Source organism: Bactrocera dorsalis, chromosome 3 (genome assembly GCF_023373825.1).
Source record: "Bactrocera dorsalis isolate Fly_Bdor chromosome 3, ASM2337382v1, whole genome shotgun sequence".
Taxonomy (NCBI): domain Eukaryota; kingdom Metazoa; phylum Arthropoda; class Insecta; order Diptera; family Tephritidae; genus Bactrocera; species Bactrocera dorsalis.
In genome coordinates this window covers 83,101,898-83,119,882 of record NC_064305.1, presented here as the reverse complement: position 1 = coordinate 83,119,882, position 17,985 = coordinate 83,101,898, and the positions used below count along the sequence as shown (strand labels likewise).

Genomic DNA, 17,985 nt, shown 5'->3' with positions numbered 1-17,985 from the left:
AGGCTAAATAAGTTTGAAATATAACATTATTTATATGATTTGCCAGTTTGCCCTTAGTTCTCCTTAGACTCTCGTTAAAACTATTGCTCTGTCTTGCTCTCGTTGACAACCGGTAGTGTGCATGCCCTTGGCTTGCCATTTTATTATTCAAATTTAAGTAGTTAGATTAAGATTAATAAACTTTTTGTATAACTAGGTACGTGCTACGTAATAGCCTTTACGAGTATTACCATAGACGAGATCGCTGTCAATAAATATTTTGTGCTATCAGCTTTTTGTTTATCTCCGGTTTTATTGACATCCATTAATTTCATATAAATTTATATATATTATATATACTTATACAGTGTATGTAAACATAGTTAATTGTTATTGCGTTATCACATTTGATCCGTCGACTAGCCACAGCGCATATCGACAGACTTCATCGCATGAATTGCGCTGACAGTAGTTAGTCCAAATAAATAAATACAACAGACGCGTTGAATATTTGGCGAAGTTGCCAGACAGCTTTCGCTTAATGAGGAGAGTAGTGATCCTAAAGGTGCGGTGGAAAAGTGCTTAGTAACGCCTAAATAAAATTTTTAAAATCGCGGTAATTGCGTGTATTAAGTTTTGATTGCCAACAGTGACAAAATGAGTGAAAAGAAAATCGAAGCAGAAGTGGACAAAGGTTGGCGAATAGTTAAAAGAACTTAGTGAAATATATATTTTTTTTATTTCGCCTTTGGTTTCCTGGAAACTGTTTAAAGTAAAGTATCGCAAGTTTTGAACTTTCGGGAGCTACGTATACTTTCGATGGTTTTAATCGTTATGTTGGCACACATATCCCTTATTTATGCCGACAAGCGCGGTCATTTTGAATGCTTAGTTAGTTTTTGAGATCAGTTTTGCTTGGGCGTGATTGGGTTCGTCATCGATTGTTGCTTATGCTAAAAACTAGATTCAAAGAGTATGTAAAAAATTTTGTGTGAAAAATTAAAAAATTTAGTGCGCGGACGCATTCTGAATGTTGAAGTTACCTGTGACATTTTTAGTTCTCAAAGCTGAAGAGGCCCATTAAAGGACGACGCTAAGCTATGATTGAGGAGATAAAAGCTGTGTCGAAGGAAGATCTAAACATGATCATAAAATTTGCTTTTTTAAGTGCTTTGAGGATTGGAAAATACGCTGGCAGAAGTGCTATATATCTGGGGGTGGTTACTTTGAAAGACGCAAAATAGATATTCGCGAATAAACAAACACTTTTTTAAGAAAAAATCTTCGACAAAAATATATAAACATAAACATATTTGCAAAGCTTAAAATTAATAACTATCAAATACATAAGACTGCAGTGGAAACCCTTTAGAAGCCTTCGAAGTATTTAGGGTATGAATTCTATAAATTAACTTATGCCCAACATGTTGAAACAGATATTATAATAGTTTCGTCCACCTAACCGTTGTATATGATTAGGGGGATGAGACGAGTTGAATTGCGGATGATTATCCGTTCATTAAGATAGCTTGATGAAACTTGGTACATGAGTTTCTTGGTATACGTACCATGCAAAGGTTGGTGTTACTGATGTCGCGCCGAGTATCACAATAGCATTTTAAATTATACTTCGTTTATCGAAACCATAAAAGAAGTATAATTAATCCACAAAGTGGTTTAAAACTTTTTAAAAAGTGAGCGTATCTCCATCGCATAACCACTAAAGCTAAATCGACCAGCCTATGGAGAACAAATGAAATCGGCTGACAACCACGTCCTCTGGCCATATCTCTTCTTCTTTCTTACCGTAGACACCGCTTACGCGTTCTGGAAAACCTATGTATAGTTGAAAAAGTCGATGAAATTATGGAAAAGATTGACCAGAACCATCACATAAGCAGAACTGACATCTCTAAAGAACTTAACACTCATCATTAAACGGTTTTGAACCATTCACCAACCTGGCTACAAAAAGAAGCTCGATGTTTGGATACCACATGAATTGTCTGTGAAAAATTTAATGCACCGAACTAACATCTGCGATTATTTGCTCAAACGAAATGAAATTCTGAAATTAATGATAACAGGAGACGAAAAGTGGATCAAATACTTCAATAATGGAAGAAAAATATCATGGTCTGAGCATGGTCAAGCTCCACAAATGGTTGCAAAGCCAGGATAGACGCCTCCAAAGGTTATGCTGAATGTTTGGTGGGATTGGAAAGAAATCTTCCAATCATCAACCTATGAGGTGCTCCAACCTGGTTGAACGATTGATTTTACATTTTACTGTCAACAACTGATGAGGTTGAAGCTGCAAATCGAGAAAAACGGTCAGAACTGATCAACAGAAAGGACTTCGTCTTCCATCAGGACAACGCTAGACCACACACATCTTTGATGACTCGGCCAAAACTGGGAGAGCTTGGCTGGGAAGTTCTCATGCATCCACTATATAGCCCTGACCTTGCAACATCGGATTATCATTTGTTTTGGTCAATGCAGAATTTCCTTAAAGGAGTAAAGTTGGCTTTAAGAGAAGCGTGTGAAAATTACTTGTCGCAGTTTTTCGCCGAGAAACCAGAAAAGTTTTACTGATGGAATAATGTCTGTAGAGAAAAAGTGGCAAAAAGTGGTCGACCTGTACCATTTTACATATTTGATTCATTAAAAATATAAACAAATAAGTTGAAGTTTGATTAGAATTACGAAACTCTTTCGACTACCCAATATATTGCTCAATATGTAAGATATCATAAGAAATTTACTTGAAACTACAATAATGCCGAAAATGTGTAATCGGTTCACTAATTGCTCTCCCTTTCATGTACTACAAATTTTTGTCATTCTAGTGATCTTTCTGTTCACTTTGTCGGTCATATAGTGTGTAAGAAGTCGACCTTCCTTACTAGTTTTCGTATTAAAGAGACGCGTAGAAACCCGTAATCAAAAATCGGACTTCCCATTTCTTTTGCGTACTATAGTTATATCTGTGTCTTTAACAGACGATTAACGTCATCAAATAAGTATTGCACTGCAAAGTACTTATGGAAATTAACAAAAATCCGTGAAGTCATGACATCTTCAAGTATTTACGCTTTCGCTGACATTATCATTATCAATTACTATAAGTATTATTCTCAAGTATATACAGTTAAATGTTTTAATTTGTTTAGATTATAATCTACATTCATTGAAACTTCCTCTTCAATTACTTTAGATTAATTTATGAATGAAAACGTTAGCATTTTATCAGTTATCGAAAACTGTGTTAATGGAAGGTGTTATCTATTGACGGCGGTTCAAACTAGAAAGACTACACCCACCCTTAACAAATTAGATAGATTACTATGTATATTTTGTCTACTATCTACGCGTGGATTTACTAATAAATACTGCCTCGACGACTTGTAAGTGAACATAGTATCTCAAACAACTGTAGGTTCGTGTTAAACTATAGATAAATGCCCGCGATACAGACGTTCTGTGGATCTTGTGGTGTTACAATAGCAGAAGTCAGTATTAAGTCTTTGGATTGTCTAATTTTCTAGTAAACGAAGCGAAGCATGAAATAAGTAGTTTTCCGTCGGCGACTGTTAACAGAATTACATACAGAATTAGTTTTGGGTTTCCGCTCTGAAGCTGACGGACTTAATGTGGCAGAAAAAGGAAAGTTTACCAAAAACAGTTAATTATTTATGAAAAGAATTTGAAGCCGCTGCTAAAATAAATTTCATTTCACCAAAAATTACCTCAACGCTACCCCAGACGATTAGGTAGGTGACGTGGCTAAGTAATTTTGACTGGTTTGAAACTTTGCTATGATAATTTAGAGTAATGAAATGTTATTTTGGTTGTTCCTGTTGTTGTGGGGGAAAAATACTGCTGCTTTGGCAGTCTTTCACCGGTTAAAAAATGAGGATCCGTTCCGCTTTCGTAGACTCGGCTGTTGTGGGCATAGTTGTTTAGTGTTTTAGTTGTTTCTGTTGTTGTTTGATAAAAATCCGGGTCCGATCCGGTTACGTAGACCCAACTGTTGTGGGAGCGCAACACGATCTTCTCTTATAGCTCTGTTGTCTGCGCTTTAACTTAGAGACTTACTAGAACTTCGCTGTGCGAATGAAGAGTATCGACGGTAAAAGTCATTGGACTGGAGTTAATAAACTACGCTGTATCAACTTATTTTTCACAGCCTCAAAACTTGCAAAAACTATGCACTCGTGCATATACGAGAGTTTCACAAAGTACTAATGTTTCAAGGGCCCAAATGTGATCGACGTTATCTCAGCCACTTATAGTATATACATAACCAAAATTTAAGCTTATTTAATCAAACATTATGATTTTTATTGTCGGAAATCTATTAATTAAACTTTTTACATTTCAGGTCCACGCTTTGGCGTACGCCATGTGCAGACTTTGCTGCTCTTCCTCTCAATTACTGTTGCCTATATGAGCCGCTTGAATATCTCAGTAGCGGTGGTGGCAATGACAAACGCTGAAAGCACAAATCCCAACTTCCAGGTAATTATTTCGAAAATATTACTTTGAAGTTTAGTATTTCTTACAAAAGTAAAACTCTTTGAATTACAGGAATTCGACTGGACGGAGAAGCAGAAGTCCTACATAATTTCTTGCTTCTATTGGGGCTATGTGATCACACAATTTCCCGGTGGCTATCTGAGTCGACGCTTCGGCGCCAAGATTGTAATGAGCATCAGTCTCTTTGGCTCGGCGCTATGCAGCTTACTCACACCTTTTCTGGTGCCATGGGGCGGCTGGAAGATTTTCTGTGCTATACGCATCGTACAGGGTCTCTGTCAGGCGGCGCTATTTCCAGCTTTACATCAACACATTGCCAAGTGGTCGCCGCCACACGAACGCAATCTTATCGGTGCACTTGCCTATGCAGGTGTCGATTGTGGCACCGTATTGGCGATGCTTGTAAGTGGTCTGATAGCTAGCGGTCCGCTCGGTTGGCCGGGAATTTCGTATATTTCGGCGGGTATTTCTTTTGCCTGGTGTTTGCTTTGGCTGGTTTTGGCATCAAACGATCCACCATCATCGCGGTTTATAACGAAAGCTGAGTGCGAGTACATTGAAAATTCGTTGAAACGTGATGAAGATTTCCATAAAAAGAAAATACCTATACCATGGTTAGGTATATTCACATCTGTGCCATTTTTATCACTACTTTTGGTGCGTTGTTGCGAATCTTGGGGCGTCAGCACCATACAATCGCAAATTCCCTCCTACATGAACGGCGTGTTGAATATGAATATCAAGAGCAATGCATTCTTCTCGGCGCTACCCTACATAGCGCGTTGGATATTGGGTTATATCTATATGTACTTCGGTAACATGTCTGTAAGGAAGGGTTGGTTGTCATTAACCGTTATGCGTAAGATAGCCAATACGATGGCATTATGGCTGCCAGCACTACTCATGGTTGGCGTTGGCTTCCTCGATGATAGTAATAAGGCATTGGCCATCTCATTAATGACCATGACTGTCGGCTTTAACGGTGGTGCAACTGTCGGTTGTGTACTCAGTACGATCGACTTGTCACCAAATCACGCCGGTGTTGTGATGGGCATCACAAACCCGGTGGCTAATATTATACCGCTGATTACGCCACTGGTTGTGGGTATTGTAGTCACAGATGTGGTGAGTTGGTATTTCGAGGTTTCTTGAAAGAATTTCTATATTAATTGCTTGTTAATTTTTTGTCTCCTCCAGCACAACCGCGCTGAATGGCAAACAGTATTCATCATTTCTGCGACTATATTCTTCGTCGGCAACTTGATTTTCATAATTTTCGGTTCGGCAGAAGCCCAACCGTGGGACGCACCCGATTACTTGCACAAGGACAACGTAGAGGAGCCAGTAAAGGTGCCAACAAAAAGCACTTTCAAGGAGATTTTTGCTGCTGATGAAAGTAAAGATAAAAACGAAGGTTGGGCCGTGGTGGAAAAAATTGATGATACGAAGTCGAAAGAGAAACGTGCGGAAAACTGAGGCTCAATAAGTGATATTAAATAGTTCCACAACTCGCAGACTTAAATTAAGTCTAGTTAATGATTAGTGAATCGAAAAAAGCTTTTTATTAATAAGTTGTTTTGTTAGTTTCTAATTGTTACCGTTATATATTATTGTGTTATATACCAAAGTGTGAAAATTTTAGATTTAGATATGGTTTAAAGACGAAAGGCTTTATTAGTGATAATATATTGTTTAAGTAACGATTTATAATAAATTTTTTGTTCAACTGACTATGTTGCGCTTATTCTTTTTCGTTCGAATCCTTGCCGACTCTGTGAACAATTGACGAAGCGTTTCATCGCATACTTCTGGAATCGATATGAAATGAGGTTGCTATTCGCACGCAATCGTAATGATGTTCTCGTATTTTTTGCATTTGTCAGACACATCAGAACAGTGCACACGTGACTCTCTCTCTTGATGTCTCCTGTCGAACAGCTGCAGAGTGCGGTCCGTATATGCTGCAAGTTAAGGAGCATAATGAACTTCTCTCTAAGCAATTTGCGCAGAAATGGTCCTTCCTTAACTACGTCGACGACATAAAATAATACGCCGACCAGACTTCAGACGAAACTATCTTCAGACATGTAATGACACAGTGAAGCTATAAGCACCTTCACCGACTTCACTGTCAGTCAATGGCGTACTTGGAGTCAAGCCACCAATTATTGCAGACGACGAGCTCGAGTTGCCCCAAGAATTGAAAGTGACCCTTAAGCTTTAATCATATCAAACAAAGATTTCTAGGGCCAAGGTCATAAGAAAGCAAGCTAAGTAGAAGTTAGTATCCCGCCAAACAATTAGTACAATCAAGGAAGAAGCAAATAGACGGTCTGTGTTTCCAAACTGACCACAAAGTCTGGCTTAGATAAAAGAAATACAAATATAATCAGCCAGAAAGTTTCTTATTTAAACTTACTAACATTAAAGCAGCTTATTTTGGTTTTCTGGAAGCCAGTGTTTGCACTTAGTAGCCTCTGACACTGTTTTTTGCTCTTGCTCACCGTATAATTGTCTTTTCAACGACGAATTATTATCAATGCTGCAATTACCCTTAGATATTGTTCTTAAATTTTAACAGTGCTGGCTATTTGATTATGTTAACATTGAATTTGCAGAAGAAAGCTATAATGATTTTTGACAGCACCAGAACTTAAGCCACATACACTTTCATATCACCCGCGGCGCCTAGAAGTGCGCTATAGGCTATAGGCAGAGGCAAGCAAACATAGCGAGGTTTGCCGAGGCCGCTACCAGATTTGAACCGGGCTATTTAGTTTTACACTTCATTTATAGAAGATTGTATATATTAAATTTTAGATTTATAAAATTTTGTTTATATTAAAAAAATAAAGGTAAATTTAATATATATATTATCAGTAATGAATTTATAGACGAGGAAAGTACTAAAAGTATACACTGTAACGACAAAAAAAGAGAGCACCTTAGAAATGTGTGATTGTTTGATTTTATTTAAAAATAAGAAATTATATAAAACAAATTTGCAAGAAACTTGATTTGTATAAGTATTCCTAAAAAATATAAATAATTCAGTTCAAATTAAATTTTCCATTTTTTATTTGAAGCCGAAACAAAATATTCCGATATTTCAATTTCCGATATGATACGAGTACTTATAAAAATGTTCTCAAAACTAAACGCGATACAATAAATTCGTATTTTTTATAAATTATTACAAATGATAGAGACACAAAACGTATTTCGTGGCACCTCCTTTGTTTTTATAATGGTTTTTATTCGTTCGTTCATGGAATCAACTAACGACTGCAAGATTTGTGCCGATATGCCGTCATACCAAATGTCTTCAATTATTCGGTCAAGTTCTGCAAAGTCATTGGTCTCCGCTTGGTTATCCGCGCTTTCATGATGTGCCAGAGATTTTTTATTAGGTTTATATCAGGACTGTTCCCAGGCCAGTCCAGTGATAAAACACCCAATTCGGCTAAATATTTTTTTTTATCTGAAAAAAAAAATAAATAAATAAATAAAATGTGTATTAACCATATCTTTTTAGAAATGAAATGTTAATAAGGTGTTGTAATATAAAAAAATCTTATTTACTCATTTGGCTCGAATCATCCTGAAAGATTACGTTGTCTATTTAGGAAAAGTGCTCTTCAATTGAAGGGACCAGGTATTCCTATAAAGTCTGTTGGTATTAAATTGCGTTAACATTGCCATCAACCAAGGCCAACTTTCCAACACTATAATAGAAAAAAACACCTCCAGATCATCTGATAACTGTAACTTTAGTAAACATTTAGATATATTGATGAAACTTGGTGCGTGGGCTTCTAAGTACAAAAAAAAAAAAATACGAGTGTTTAGACGGGCGTAATCGGACCTCTGGGCTGCCCACTATCGCCATTAACCGAAAACCTATAACCATCCATAACTAAGCACTAAAATTAGACAGAACGCTGAAATTTGGTACAAGGGATCGCAGTAGCAACAAACCGTGGCAAATTTCAAACTTTTAATTTTTGGCCTATGAAATCGACCAGTGTGCGATAGTGTGAAAATAAATGAAATATGAGGATAACCCCGTTCACTCCCATATAACGGTACACTGTTAGAAACTACTAAAAGAGCAATGAATCAATAACTAAATACAACAGAGACATTAAATTTTACCTCAAGTATGATATTAGAGAAATTTATAAGAGCCAGTGTGAAAATTGGACGATGGGCGTGACAGCGCTCACTTTTAGGTGAAAACCGATATTTTGGGACCCGATCGACTAATTCTGACAAAATTTAGTACGTAGGGTTTGCTTTCATATTCTTATGTCACAGTACGAAATCGGACTACAACCACGCCTACTTCCCATGTAGCACAATTTTAAAATCCACTTGATTCTCTTACCTTCCAATGCACAAATCAAGAACCAATTAACATAACGGGACAAAATTTGTACAAAAAATGCTTTTAGTGTATGCCACCTTATGATCAAAAATTGTTCAAATCCGAAAAAAACTGTTCAAGTTCCCAGGATTCGAAAGAAATTCGGGCAGAATCCTTTTCTGACAGTAGTAATTTTGTGTTTCAGACATGGGTTGAATCGCGTCATTACATCCCTGAGCCCCATATATCTAATTTAAAGATTTGCGAACTTCCAGTTGACTTTATACTGGATATATTGGCCAATACTTAAGTTATCCCAATGAAAATAAGAGAGGGCATTTTACTCATAACAGTATACTTTTGTGCCTAAAATAAATACAATTGGACGAAAACCTGACCTGGCCCCCATATAACTATTACTAGGATTTTCGAACATCCGGCTAACTTTACTCCATATGATTGGTGATTATACTCGTATGTGATGGAGCTTAATGAAGCCCAGACAACATTTTTTTTAGTATATGACATGAAGATAGTTAATAGATAAAATCGGGTCGATACTACCCCAACTCCCATATACTCGTACTACACATAATGATTTTAGTTCTTCTAACTAATCTTATGCCGAATATGTAGGTCAGTGTATAAGTTATACTCGTATGTATATAAATTTCCTTACATTCCGATCCTCTGATTGACGCTTTACATCGTAAGGTATTTCCCAGGTTTGATTCCTACAAAGTGCAAGAATATAAAATGTTCGGTTGCACCCGAACTTAGCGCTTCCTTATACATCGTTTTGTTGTATTTTGCACCTCACCGGGGGGTCGGATAGTACTGCCTTACCTTAGTTGTGTACTATGACACTTCAAATATTTCAGGTAGGCGATGTTTATCAAAGGTTAAGAGCACGACTCCACTAGGTATTAGCGTTTATGTATTTTGGGAATTTGAAAATTGATACAACTCTCTGTTTCTTTAAATTCTCAATAATTTCATCATCTGAGATATCATTGAATTTATGAATCTTTGAGCTATGTTGTTGCGTTTTATTAGTCATAATAGTTTAATATTTAGTATTTGTTAATGTTTTTTTGAGTGATCGTTGCACTTAGCATTAAATACATATCTTGGATTATCTCTTGTTGTTGGCGGAAGGCTTGGTGAATCATTAATGGGAGATGCTTGACTTCTTTTTGCTTACTGATTTGAGACTTGTTGATAACAGGGCGAACCTTGTATCCCCGAGAGAGTGTCCTACTGGTGGCAAATCTCTTGTTGTTCACTATAAAATATTACAAACACTCCTCAACACGTGAATGAAACTTCTTGCGGTTACTAGGCATTTACGAAAAAGAAGGTGTGGGAGATTAGCACAACTCACCAATAGCACAAAAACACACAACCGTTCGCTTTGAGTATCAGTCAATGACTGTGTTATACTATATTTTTACTAAATCGGTAAGATTGTGAGGCGATTACAAACGCTTACGAATGCACTAAATTATTAGCAGTATAGACCGAAACAAATAAATACAATGGATACTTGGGGTTTTTAGTAAAGTCGCGGAGTAGCTGTTGCCCAAAGCATTGTGCTTTCGAAAGATTTGTTGCAAATTGGCATTAAAAGAATTTTAACAGGACAAACATAGAAAAAATTAAGGATATATTCGAAAAATTTTAAAGTGAATTTGAACCTGCGAAAATTGTAAAAAAAATAGTATGGAGCAAATTTTAGTGGGTGTGGATAAAGGTTGGTAGATCCTTCACTAATTTAGGATTAGTAAAACACGTCATTGCTAAATATGTTTATACTTTTTAAATCGAGTTAAATTGTATGGCGATATTCAAATTATTGTAAATTATAAACTTATTGTAAACCTTTTTCCTTTTATTTTCATATTACTTATGTGCCACTGGAGTAGTCAGGATCATTGGCGTAGATAAGGGTGTGTTTATTTTACTCTACTTTTAGAAATCTTATTTGTGTGTTTTTTTTGAATATAGTGAATTTCTTCTTCCTGTTTGGTTGTAGCCGAGTTTACAAAAGCTTATCAATAGTTCTTCTTTTTCACTGTTTGGTGCCAATTGTTGATTCCAAGTGTAGCCAGGTCTTTCTCCATCTGATATTTCCAAGAGGATAGAGATCTTCTTTTTCCATTGCTTCCACCAGCGGGTTCTACTTCGAATACTCTCAGAGCTGAAGAGTGTGGAGTGTTCGAAAGGACCGATATGACCTAGCTAGCACCGCTGCTGGCTTTTAATTCGATGTACTATGTCAATAGCGTCGTATATTTCGTACAGCTCATCGTACAATCGATTGCGGTATTCGCCGTTGCCCAGGCTCGAGGGACCATAAATCTTCCGCAAAACTTTCTTTCAAAAAATCGTAACGTCGACTAATCAGAAGTTGTCATCGTCTATGCCTCTGTACAATATAGCAGGACCCTGATGATGTAACTTGTAGAATTTGGTATCTGTTGGTCGAGGTGCTCTACTTCTCAATTGCCTACTCAGTCCGAAGTACTTGTAGTATTTGTTGGCAAGAGTTATTTTGCGTTGGATTTCGAGAAATTATCTACGACTTCGTCGTTATGACAGTCAACAGTGACTTGAGAAACCTGTCATGATTACGACGACTGTTTGTTTGATTATATATTTCGTCTGGCTTTCGTTCACTACCAGACCCATATGCTTTGCTGTTTAATCCAGTTTGGGAAAGCAGAACTAACGGCGTGGTTGTTGAGGCCAATGATATTAATATCAGCGGTGGACGCCAGCAGTTGTATACTTTTATGGAAGATTTTATCCTTTATATTAAACTCTGCAAGTCGTTAGTATATACCCGTGAAAACTCTCTTTTTCTATCTCTTACCATGGTATGGAAACTGTTCATAATATCATCACCATCACCTGCCTTACCACGTTTTTATTCAAAATTAATATAAAAGGAATAATTATCTAAATCAAAAGTTGGCCGTTGACTTTTCAACAACATTAGAAGGTCTTCGTTTTTCGCTCGCAGCAACATCCCCTTAAAATGGATATATACAAGGAAATAAATAATCAGCTTGAAGAGCTGAGACAATTTATCCTTCTTCCTGATTTACTTTTTATTTTCTCCCCAAGAAGTTGCGTATTTGTTGGGACTGACAGATCAATTTTTTGAAGCCTCATAAATAAATTGCTACAAACTGACCGATTGATTTTTTAAAGCCTAATAAAAATGTCGAAAGGTAACACTTTGTAAAATGCGATCCTCTTACAAAATGTTCGGTTTTATCTAATAAGGTCTCGTAGAATTATTACATATTCACGTGTTTTTTAATTAGCGGGCATTCGCTATTTCTCATTTCACTTTCAACTATCTAATTTCTCCAGTACTTAAATTCAGTTTGTGTGGAAAATAGACGTCATCGTTCATTCTGTGTTTTTTAAAACTTGCATTGCTACCTGCCTGGGATGCACGTGCGACAGTTAAAATATTATTTACTATATAGAAGCTAGAATCATTTCAGCAGATAATAAGTTATGAAGGTAAGTAATTTAGCAAAATTGAGTTTAAGACAAGGGACTTATGACAAATATGCGGGACAGCTACAAAGTACTCCAAATAAAACCTAATTTTGTTATTCTTCGATTTGGAACACATTTTCGAAATTTTCCGTTGCATGAAATGAGGAAGCATAGTTAGGTTTTCACTGCTTTAGTTTTTTGTTTAAAAAACGGAATGCAAATTTTAAAACTAAACTTTTTCCTAATATAGAGACTAAATAGTCTACAAAGTTACTAAGGTATTGGATTTCTTCATACATAAAAAGGCAGATAGTCCAATAAAATGATAAATATTTCTTCGAATTATTATAATCAAATTTGCCTTTTAAAAAGGTTTATAAAAAGTTGTTCCGATTCATATGGAATTCATTAAGATCCAAACGTTACTACCTTGAGTGCTAGATAGTTTAAAAATTTAGTTACCTATTAGTATTATAATTGTAGCTGAAATTCGAAAATGCTCTATATCAGAATAAAATGATTTTATTGATTAATAATGAGAAATGCACTGTGAACTTAGGCCTATAAGAAAACACTTTCTTATCAAAGCCGACGGTAGTTCTCAAGCTAACATTATTTATGAGACCATTTACCTAAAGGAAACGAAAACAAAATAAGCCAAATATATTAAAATATTTTAGATTATTTACAAAGAAAGGAAATAACCACTCACATATAAATTAAAAAAGATAAAAAAAAAACGTCAGCTTTGGTTGGCACCTCAAAAAGGAGCTTTATTGAGATTGATCAGTTTTTAAGAGAACTATGTACTATAGTGATATGTCTGAACAATTTGTTCTCTATGTAAAATTTCATGAAGATTGGACTGCATAGCTATCGTCCAGCTTGTATGGTAGTTACAAGCTACAGTCCGATTAAAGAAAATTTTTGTAGGTCTTAAGCAATAAACCACGCTAAATTTTGTGAATGAAATTTGTCCATATAGACTTAAACATGATTGGTCAGTTTGTATGGTAGCTTTTCCTCTTTTTCGCACTACCGAATTAATTTTGTACCTTATGATTATGGTTGAGAAATCTGGGTTTCTTTTTCGCACAGCATATCGATACTTGGTTGTGTTCTTCATTTTCTATTTTTTCTATTTTTAAGACACACAACCAAATTTACCTCCTGGAATATCAGAAATTTACGTGGCCCATGTTGCATTCCAACGCGATACTGCGACCTCAGCCTCTACGGCTGTAAAAGCAACTCCTTGCAGCAGGGTTGTTCCGTATTCACCTGACTCGTGCTGGCATTGAGTCCACCCCGAGGCCAACAGAGGCCCTCTACGGTCCCATAGGAGCTCAAATTTGGCAAAATGACTTCCATTCAGAAAATCCTCAAGTCGCTAGCCGGCAGCACATGGTGAAAGGACAAAGAAACGTTTTTGACAACTTACAAGCAGCCGGCCGGCTGGTCCTTAACTACGCTGCACCAATATGGTCACCTAGACGCAGTGAAGCGCAGACGAGGAAGCTTCAGACCTGTCAGAATACTGCACTCCGGACTACGACAGAATGCCTTTGGATGTCTCCTATCGAACACATGCATTGTAAGGTCCGTATGTTGCTATCGCAGCAATCAGCCCTGCAGTCATTCCTCAACTACGTCGACGACATCAGACAATACATCGACCAAACTTCGGACGCAACAAACTTCCGACAATCACTGACCGCCATTCACAGTGGAGTCATCAACACTTTCTCCGACTCCCTTCCAGTGAATGGTGTAGTCAGAGTCAAACCAGCCAACCAATCAAATAACCCATTGCGGACGAAGAGCTCGAGTTGCCGCGAGAAACAAGAGTGACCCTTGCGAATCTTCGTTCTGGATACTGTAGCAGATTAAGCTCCTACTTATTCAGAATAGACCCCGACATATCCAATATATGTCCTTCATGCAATAAGTCACCGCATGACACTGGCCACCTCTTTGCATGCCCCCACTCATTTGACACCCCTCTCAATTTGGTCCGACCATGGCGAAATAGCAGGTTTTTTAGGCTTTCCGTAGGATGTCGTCGACGACAACTTAGCTAATCCGCACCATCCTAAGAATTTCAGGTTCTTAATATTATATATTTGATATCACTCTTACTGAATAAGAACACCTTGAGAACACTTTTTTCTGAGGGAAAAATTTGAGCAATAAGGATTTAGTAGTTGAATTTGGATTTTTAAAAATCTTTCCGATCCGCCGAGCTGCTTTTGATAAACCCTTTCGATGCGACTATTAGCACTTACCCTTACCATAAATAACGAATTGAGCTTGATACCTCCATCATTGGGAGCTGAAACTAGCAAAGTTTGAATATTGTATTCGTTCGGGATATTTTCAAGTTATACTTAACGTAGAATTTAGTCATATTGTATTATGGTTTGTGTGCTTTTTCGGTAGCTCAAGAGATGACTAATAATTAATTTATTGTTGTCCGAGTCAAGCGGATATATATATATATACCATATACTTAGATTGATTATGCTATTTTTTATGATTATATTTGGGGAAACAATAGCTAACATTACTGCCAAAATATTCGACTCGACCAAAGTAATAAAACATTATGCACTTGCAAGGAGCTTAATCTTTACAACCGCTAGATCACAGTGCCAAGATTTTTAATGATTTATATGGTTCCTAAATTTGTTATTGACTTTCAAGACGATTTATTGCAAGAGTTTGAAAGCAAGCAATGCATAAAGGGTTAGGCTAGGTTATGATGGTCGTGATAGCAGATTGGTCTCAAGTGGTAATTATGGATAAGATGGCAATCATATAAATATTTCTAAACATATTGAAAAGTATAAAGAAGTCGACCGGAGTTAAATCATAAATAATGACTTTTAATGTCGATTTGGTTAATATATATTATGAAATATGAGCATATATTGTAGAGACCACAATATATTGGGTAGTCGAAGAAGTCTTTTCGTATTTCTAATCAAATTTCAACTTATTTTTTTTTTATATTTATAATAAACTTTAATGAATCAAATATATGTATAGTATATCGTTTTAGTCAACCATTTTTGCCCTTTTTCCACTAGAGACATTATTCTATCAGTGTAAAACTTTTCTGGTTTCTTGGCGAAAAACTGCGACAAGGCATTTTCATAGGCTTTTCTTGAAGCCAACTTTACTCCATTAAGGGAGTTCTGCATTAATCGAAAGAAATGTTAGTCCGAAGGTACAAGGTCAGGGCCATCATTTGCATCAAGACTTCCCAGCCAAACTCTCCCTGAGTCATCAAAGATGTGTGTGGTCTAGCCTTGTCGTGATGGAGGACAAAGCCCTTTCTGTTGATCAGTTCAGGCGATTTTTTCGATTGCTTGCTTCAGCCTCATCAGTTTATGACAGCAAAATGTAGAATCAATCGTTCGACCAAGCTAGAGCAGCTTATAGTGGATGATTCCTTTCCAGTCCCACCAAACACTCAACATAACTTTTCGAGGCGTCAATTCTGGCTCTTCGCCTATTTATTGGTACGCGCTTGTACCATGATCTTTTTCGCAGATTATTGTCGTATTTCATTCACGTTTCGTCTCCTGTTATTATTCGCTTCAGAAATGGTTCGACTTCATTTCGTTTCCGTAAAAAACTACAATATCTTCTGATCTATAGTTTTAAATAAACATTTTTGTCCAATTTGTATATTTCAGGACCATGCTTTGGCGTACGCCATGTACAAACTCTGCTGCTATTTTTCAACATTGTGGCGGTTTCTATAAGTCGCTTAAACATCTCAGTTGCTGTGGTCGCGATGACAAATGCCGAAAGCACGAATCCTAATTTTCAGGTGAGCACATAACTCCTTTCGTCTTTCCCACAGAAGCACTAAACTTAACAAATATTTTATAGGAATTCGATTGGACGGAAGAACAAAAATCTTATATAATTTCCAGCTTCTACTGGGGTTACGTGGTCACACAGTTTCCCGGTGGCTATCTGAGTCGACGTTTCGGTGCGAAGATTGTGATGAGCGTAGGGGTCTTTGCTTCGTCTGTTTGCAGTTTGGTCACACCATATCTGGTGTGTTGGGGCGGCTGGCAAATATTCTGTGTTATACGTATTCTGCAGGGTCTCTGCCAGGCAGCACTCTTTCCTGCCATACATGAGCACATTGCGAAATGGTCACCGCCACGCGAGCGCAACTTGCTGGGCGCACTCACATATTCGGGTGTCGATTGTGGCATGGTGTTGGCAATGCTTGTGAGTGGCTTGATTGCGGGCAGCGCGCTCGGCTGGCCGGGTATTTCGTATATTTCAGCTGGCGCTGGTTTTGTTTGGTGTTTATTTTGGCACATTTTCGCAGCGAATAATCCGCCAATATCGCGCTTTATTACGAAAGCGGAGTGCGAGTACATTGAGACTTCTATGAGACGTGAGAAAGACTTCCATGAACGGAAAATACCTGTACCATGGTTGGCAATGTTCACATCGGTGCCCTTCTTGGCGTTACTCGTTGTGCGTTGTGCCGAAACCTGGGGCTTTAGCACCGCGCAAACGCAGATTCCCTCATACTTCAATGGCGTACATAATATGAATATAAAGAGCAATGCATTGTGCTCAGCACTACCCTACATAGCGCGTTGGATTATGTCGTACGTCTACTTGTTCTTCGGAAATATGGCGATCGCAAGGAATTGGCTCTGCTTGACGGCGGTGCGTAAAATCGCCAATACGTGCGCTATGTGGCTGCCTGCGTGTTTTATGATCGGTATAGGATTCCTTGATGATACCAACAGATCTTGGGCTATTGCTTTGATGACCATGAATGTCGGCTTCAACGGTGGTATTACCATGGGTTGCGTACTCAGCACGATTGATGTGTCGCCAAATCATGCGGGCGTCGTAATGGGTATCGTGAATACGCTGACTAATGTGGTGTCTTTGTTCACGCCACTGGTTGTGGGCTTCGTTGTGACCGATGCGGTATGTCTATTATTTCTTTCTTTTTGTTTAATTTGTATAAATTTTATATTTTTACTAATTATAAATTATATTTGCAGCATAATCGCGCGGAGTGGCAAATTGTTTTCATAATTGCCGCGTGTGTTTTCTTTGTGGGCAATTTGATATACCTAATGTACGGCACGGCTGAGGCTCAGCCATGGGACGCACCTGACTATCTGCTAAAGAACAATATTGAGGAAGCACCAAGAACTGTATGTAATGATAAGTGTAAGCGAGTTGATGACTCAAAAGGGTCCCGGTGCGAAGTTGAAAGCTCGTCAAGCGGAAGTGGGATGCCCTATCTGGTGGAGAATGCTAAAGTTAGAACGTCGGATAGAAAATATTGAAAAAATACTGTGATGCTATACTGTAACCTTAAAGTTATCTAGAGTTCAGCTGTATTAGAGTAAAATTTTTTAGCTGTTCATTATCATCATTACCATTTTTTCACAGTACATAATTTTTATGAGCTTTAAGTAATTTAATATTAAGCACTAATTATGATAAACGTAATATTAGTTTAGTTATTACTAATTAATTTATTCCTGATATTATAATTTGATAGGATATACATTCTTATAGCAACA

General features: G+C 37.3%; 2 protein-coding genes across 2 annotated transcripts; both read left to right on the top strand.

Moving 5' to 3' along the window:
• The first annotated feature begins 416 nt into the window (after positions 1 to 416).
• Positions 417 to 6,240, top strand: LOC105226239 (putative inorganic phosphate cotransporter). The gene is made up of 4 exons (XM_011205068.4): positions 417 to 673; positions 4,367 to 4,503; positions 4,573 to 5,646; positions 5,719 to 6,240. Exons 1-4 carry the CDS (start codon positions 637 to 639, stop codon positions 5,995 to 5,997), a joined length of 1,527 nt encoding a protein of 508 aa, XP_011203370.4. The 5' UTR covers positions 417 to 636; the 3' UTR covers positions 5,998 to 6,240.
• Positions 6,241 to 10,458: 4,218 nt separating this feature from the next.
• LOC105226271 (putative inorganic phosphate cotransporter) lies at positions 10,459 to 17,866 on the top strand. Its single transcript, XM_019990263.3, has 4 exons — positions 10,459 to 10,640; positions 16,105 to 16,241; positions 16,304 to 17,377; positions 17,455 to 17,866. Exons 1-4 carry the CDS (start codon positions 10,610 to 10,612, stop codon positions 17,743 to 17,745), a joined length of 1,533 nt encoding a protein of 510 aa, XP_019845822.2. The 5' UTR covers positions 10,459 to 10,609; the 3' UTR covers positions 17,746 to 17,866.
• Positions 17,867 to 17,985: the final 119 nt, after the last annotated feature.

Excerpts from the sequence above, each read along its gene's own strand:
- LOC105226239 (XM_011205068.4), top strand. The coding sequence starts at position 637 with ATGAGTGAAAAGAAAATCGAAGCAGAAGTGGACAAAG. Across the intron at positions 4,504-4,572 it reads GCACAAATCCCAACTTCCAG|GAATTCGACTGGACGGAGAA; the intron begins GTAATTATTTCG and ends TTTGAATTACAG. Across the intron at positions 5,647-5,718 it reads GTATTGTAGTCACAGATGTG|CACAACCGCGCTGAATGGCA; the intron begins GTGAGTTGGTAT and ends TGTCTCCTCCAG.
- LOC105226271 (XM_019990263.3), top strand. The coding sequence starts at position 10,610 with ATGGAGCAAATTTTAGTGGGTGTGGATAAAG. Across the intron at positions 16,242-16,303 it reads GCACGAATCCTAATTTTCAG|GAATTCGATTGGACGGAAGA; the intron begins GTGAGCACATAA and ends AATATTTTATAG. Across the intron at positions 17,378-17,454 it reads GCTTCGTTGTGACCGATGCG|CATAATCGCGCGGAGTGGCA; the intron begins GTATGTCTATTA and ends TTATATTTGCAG.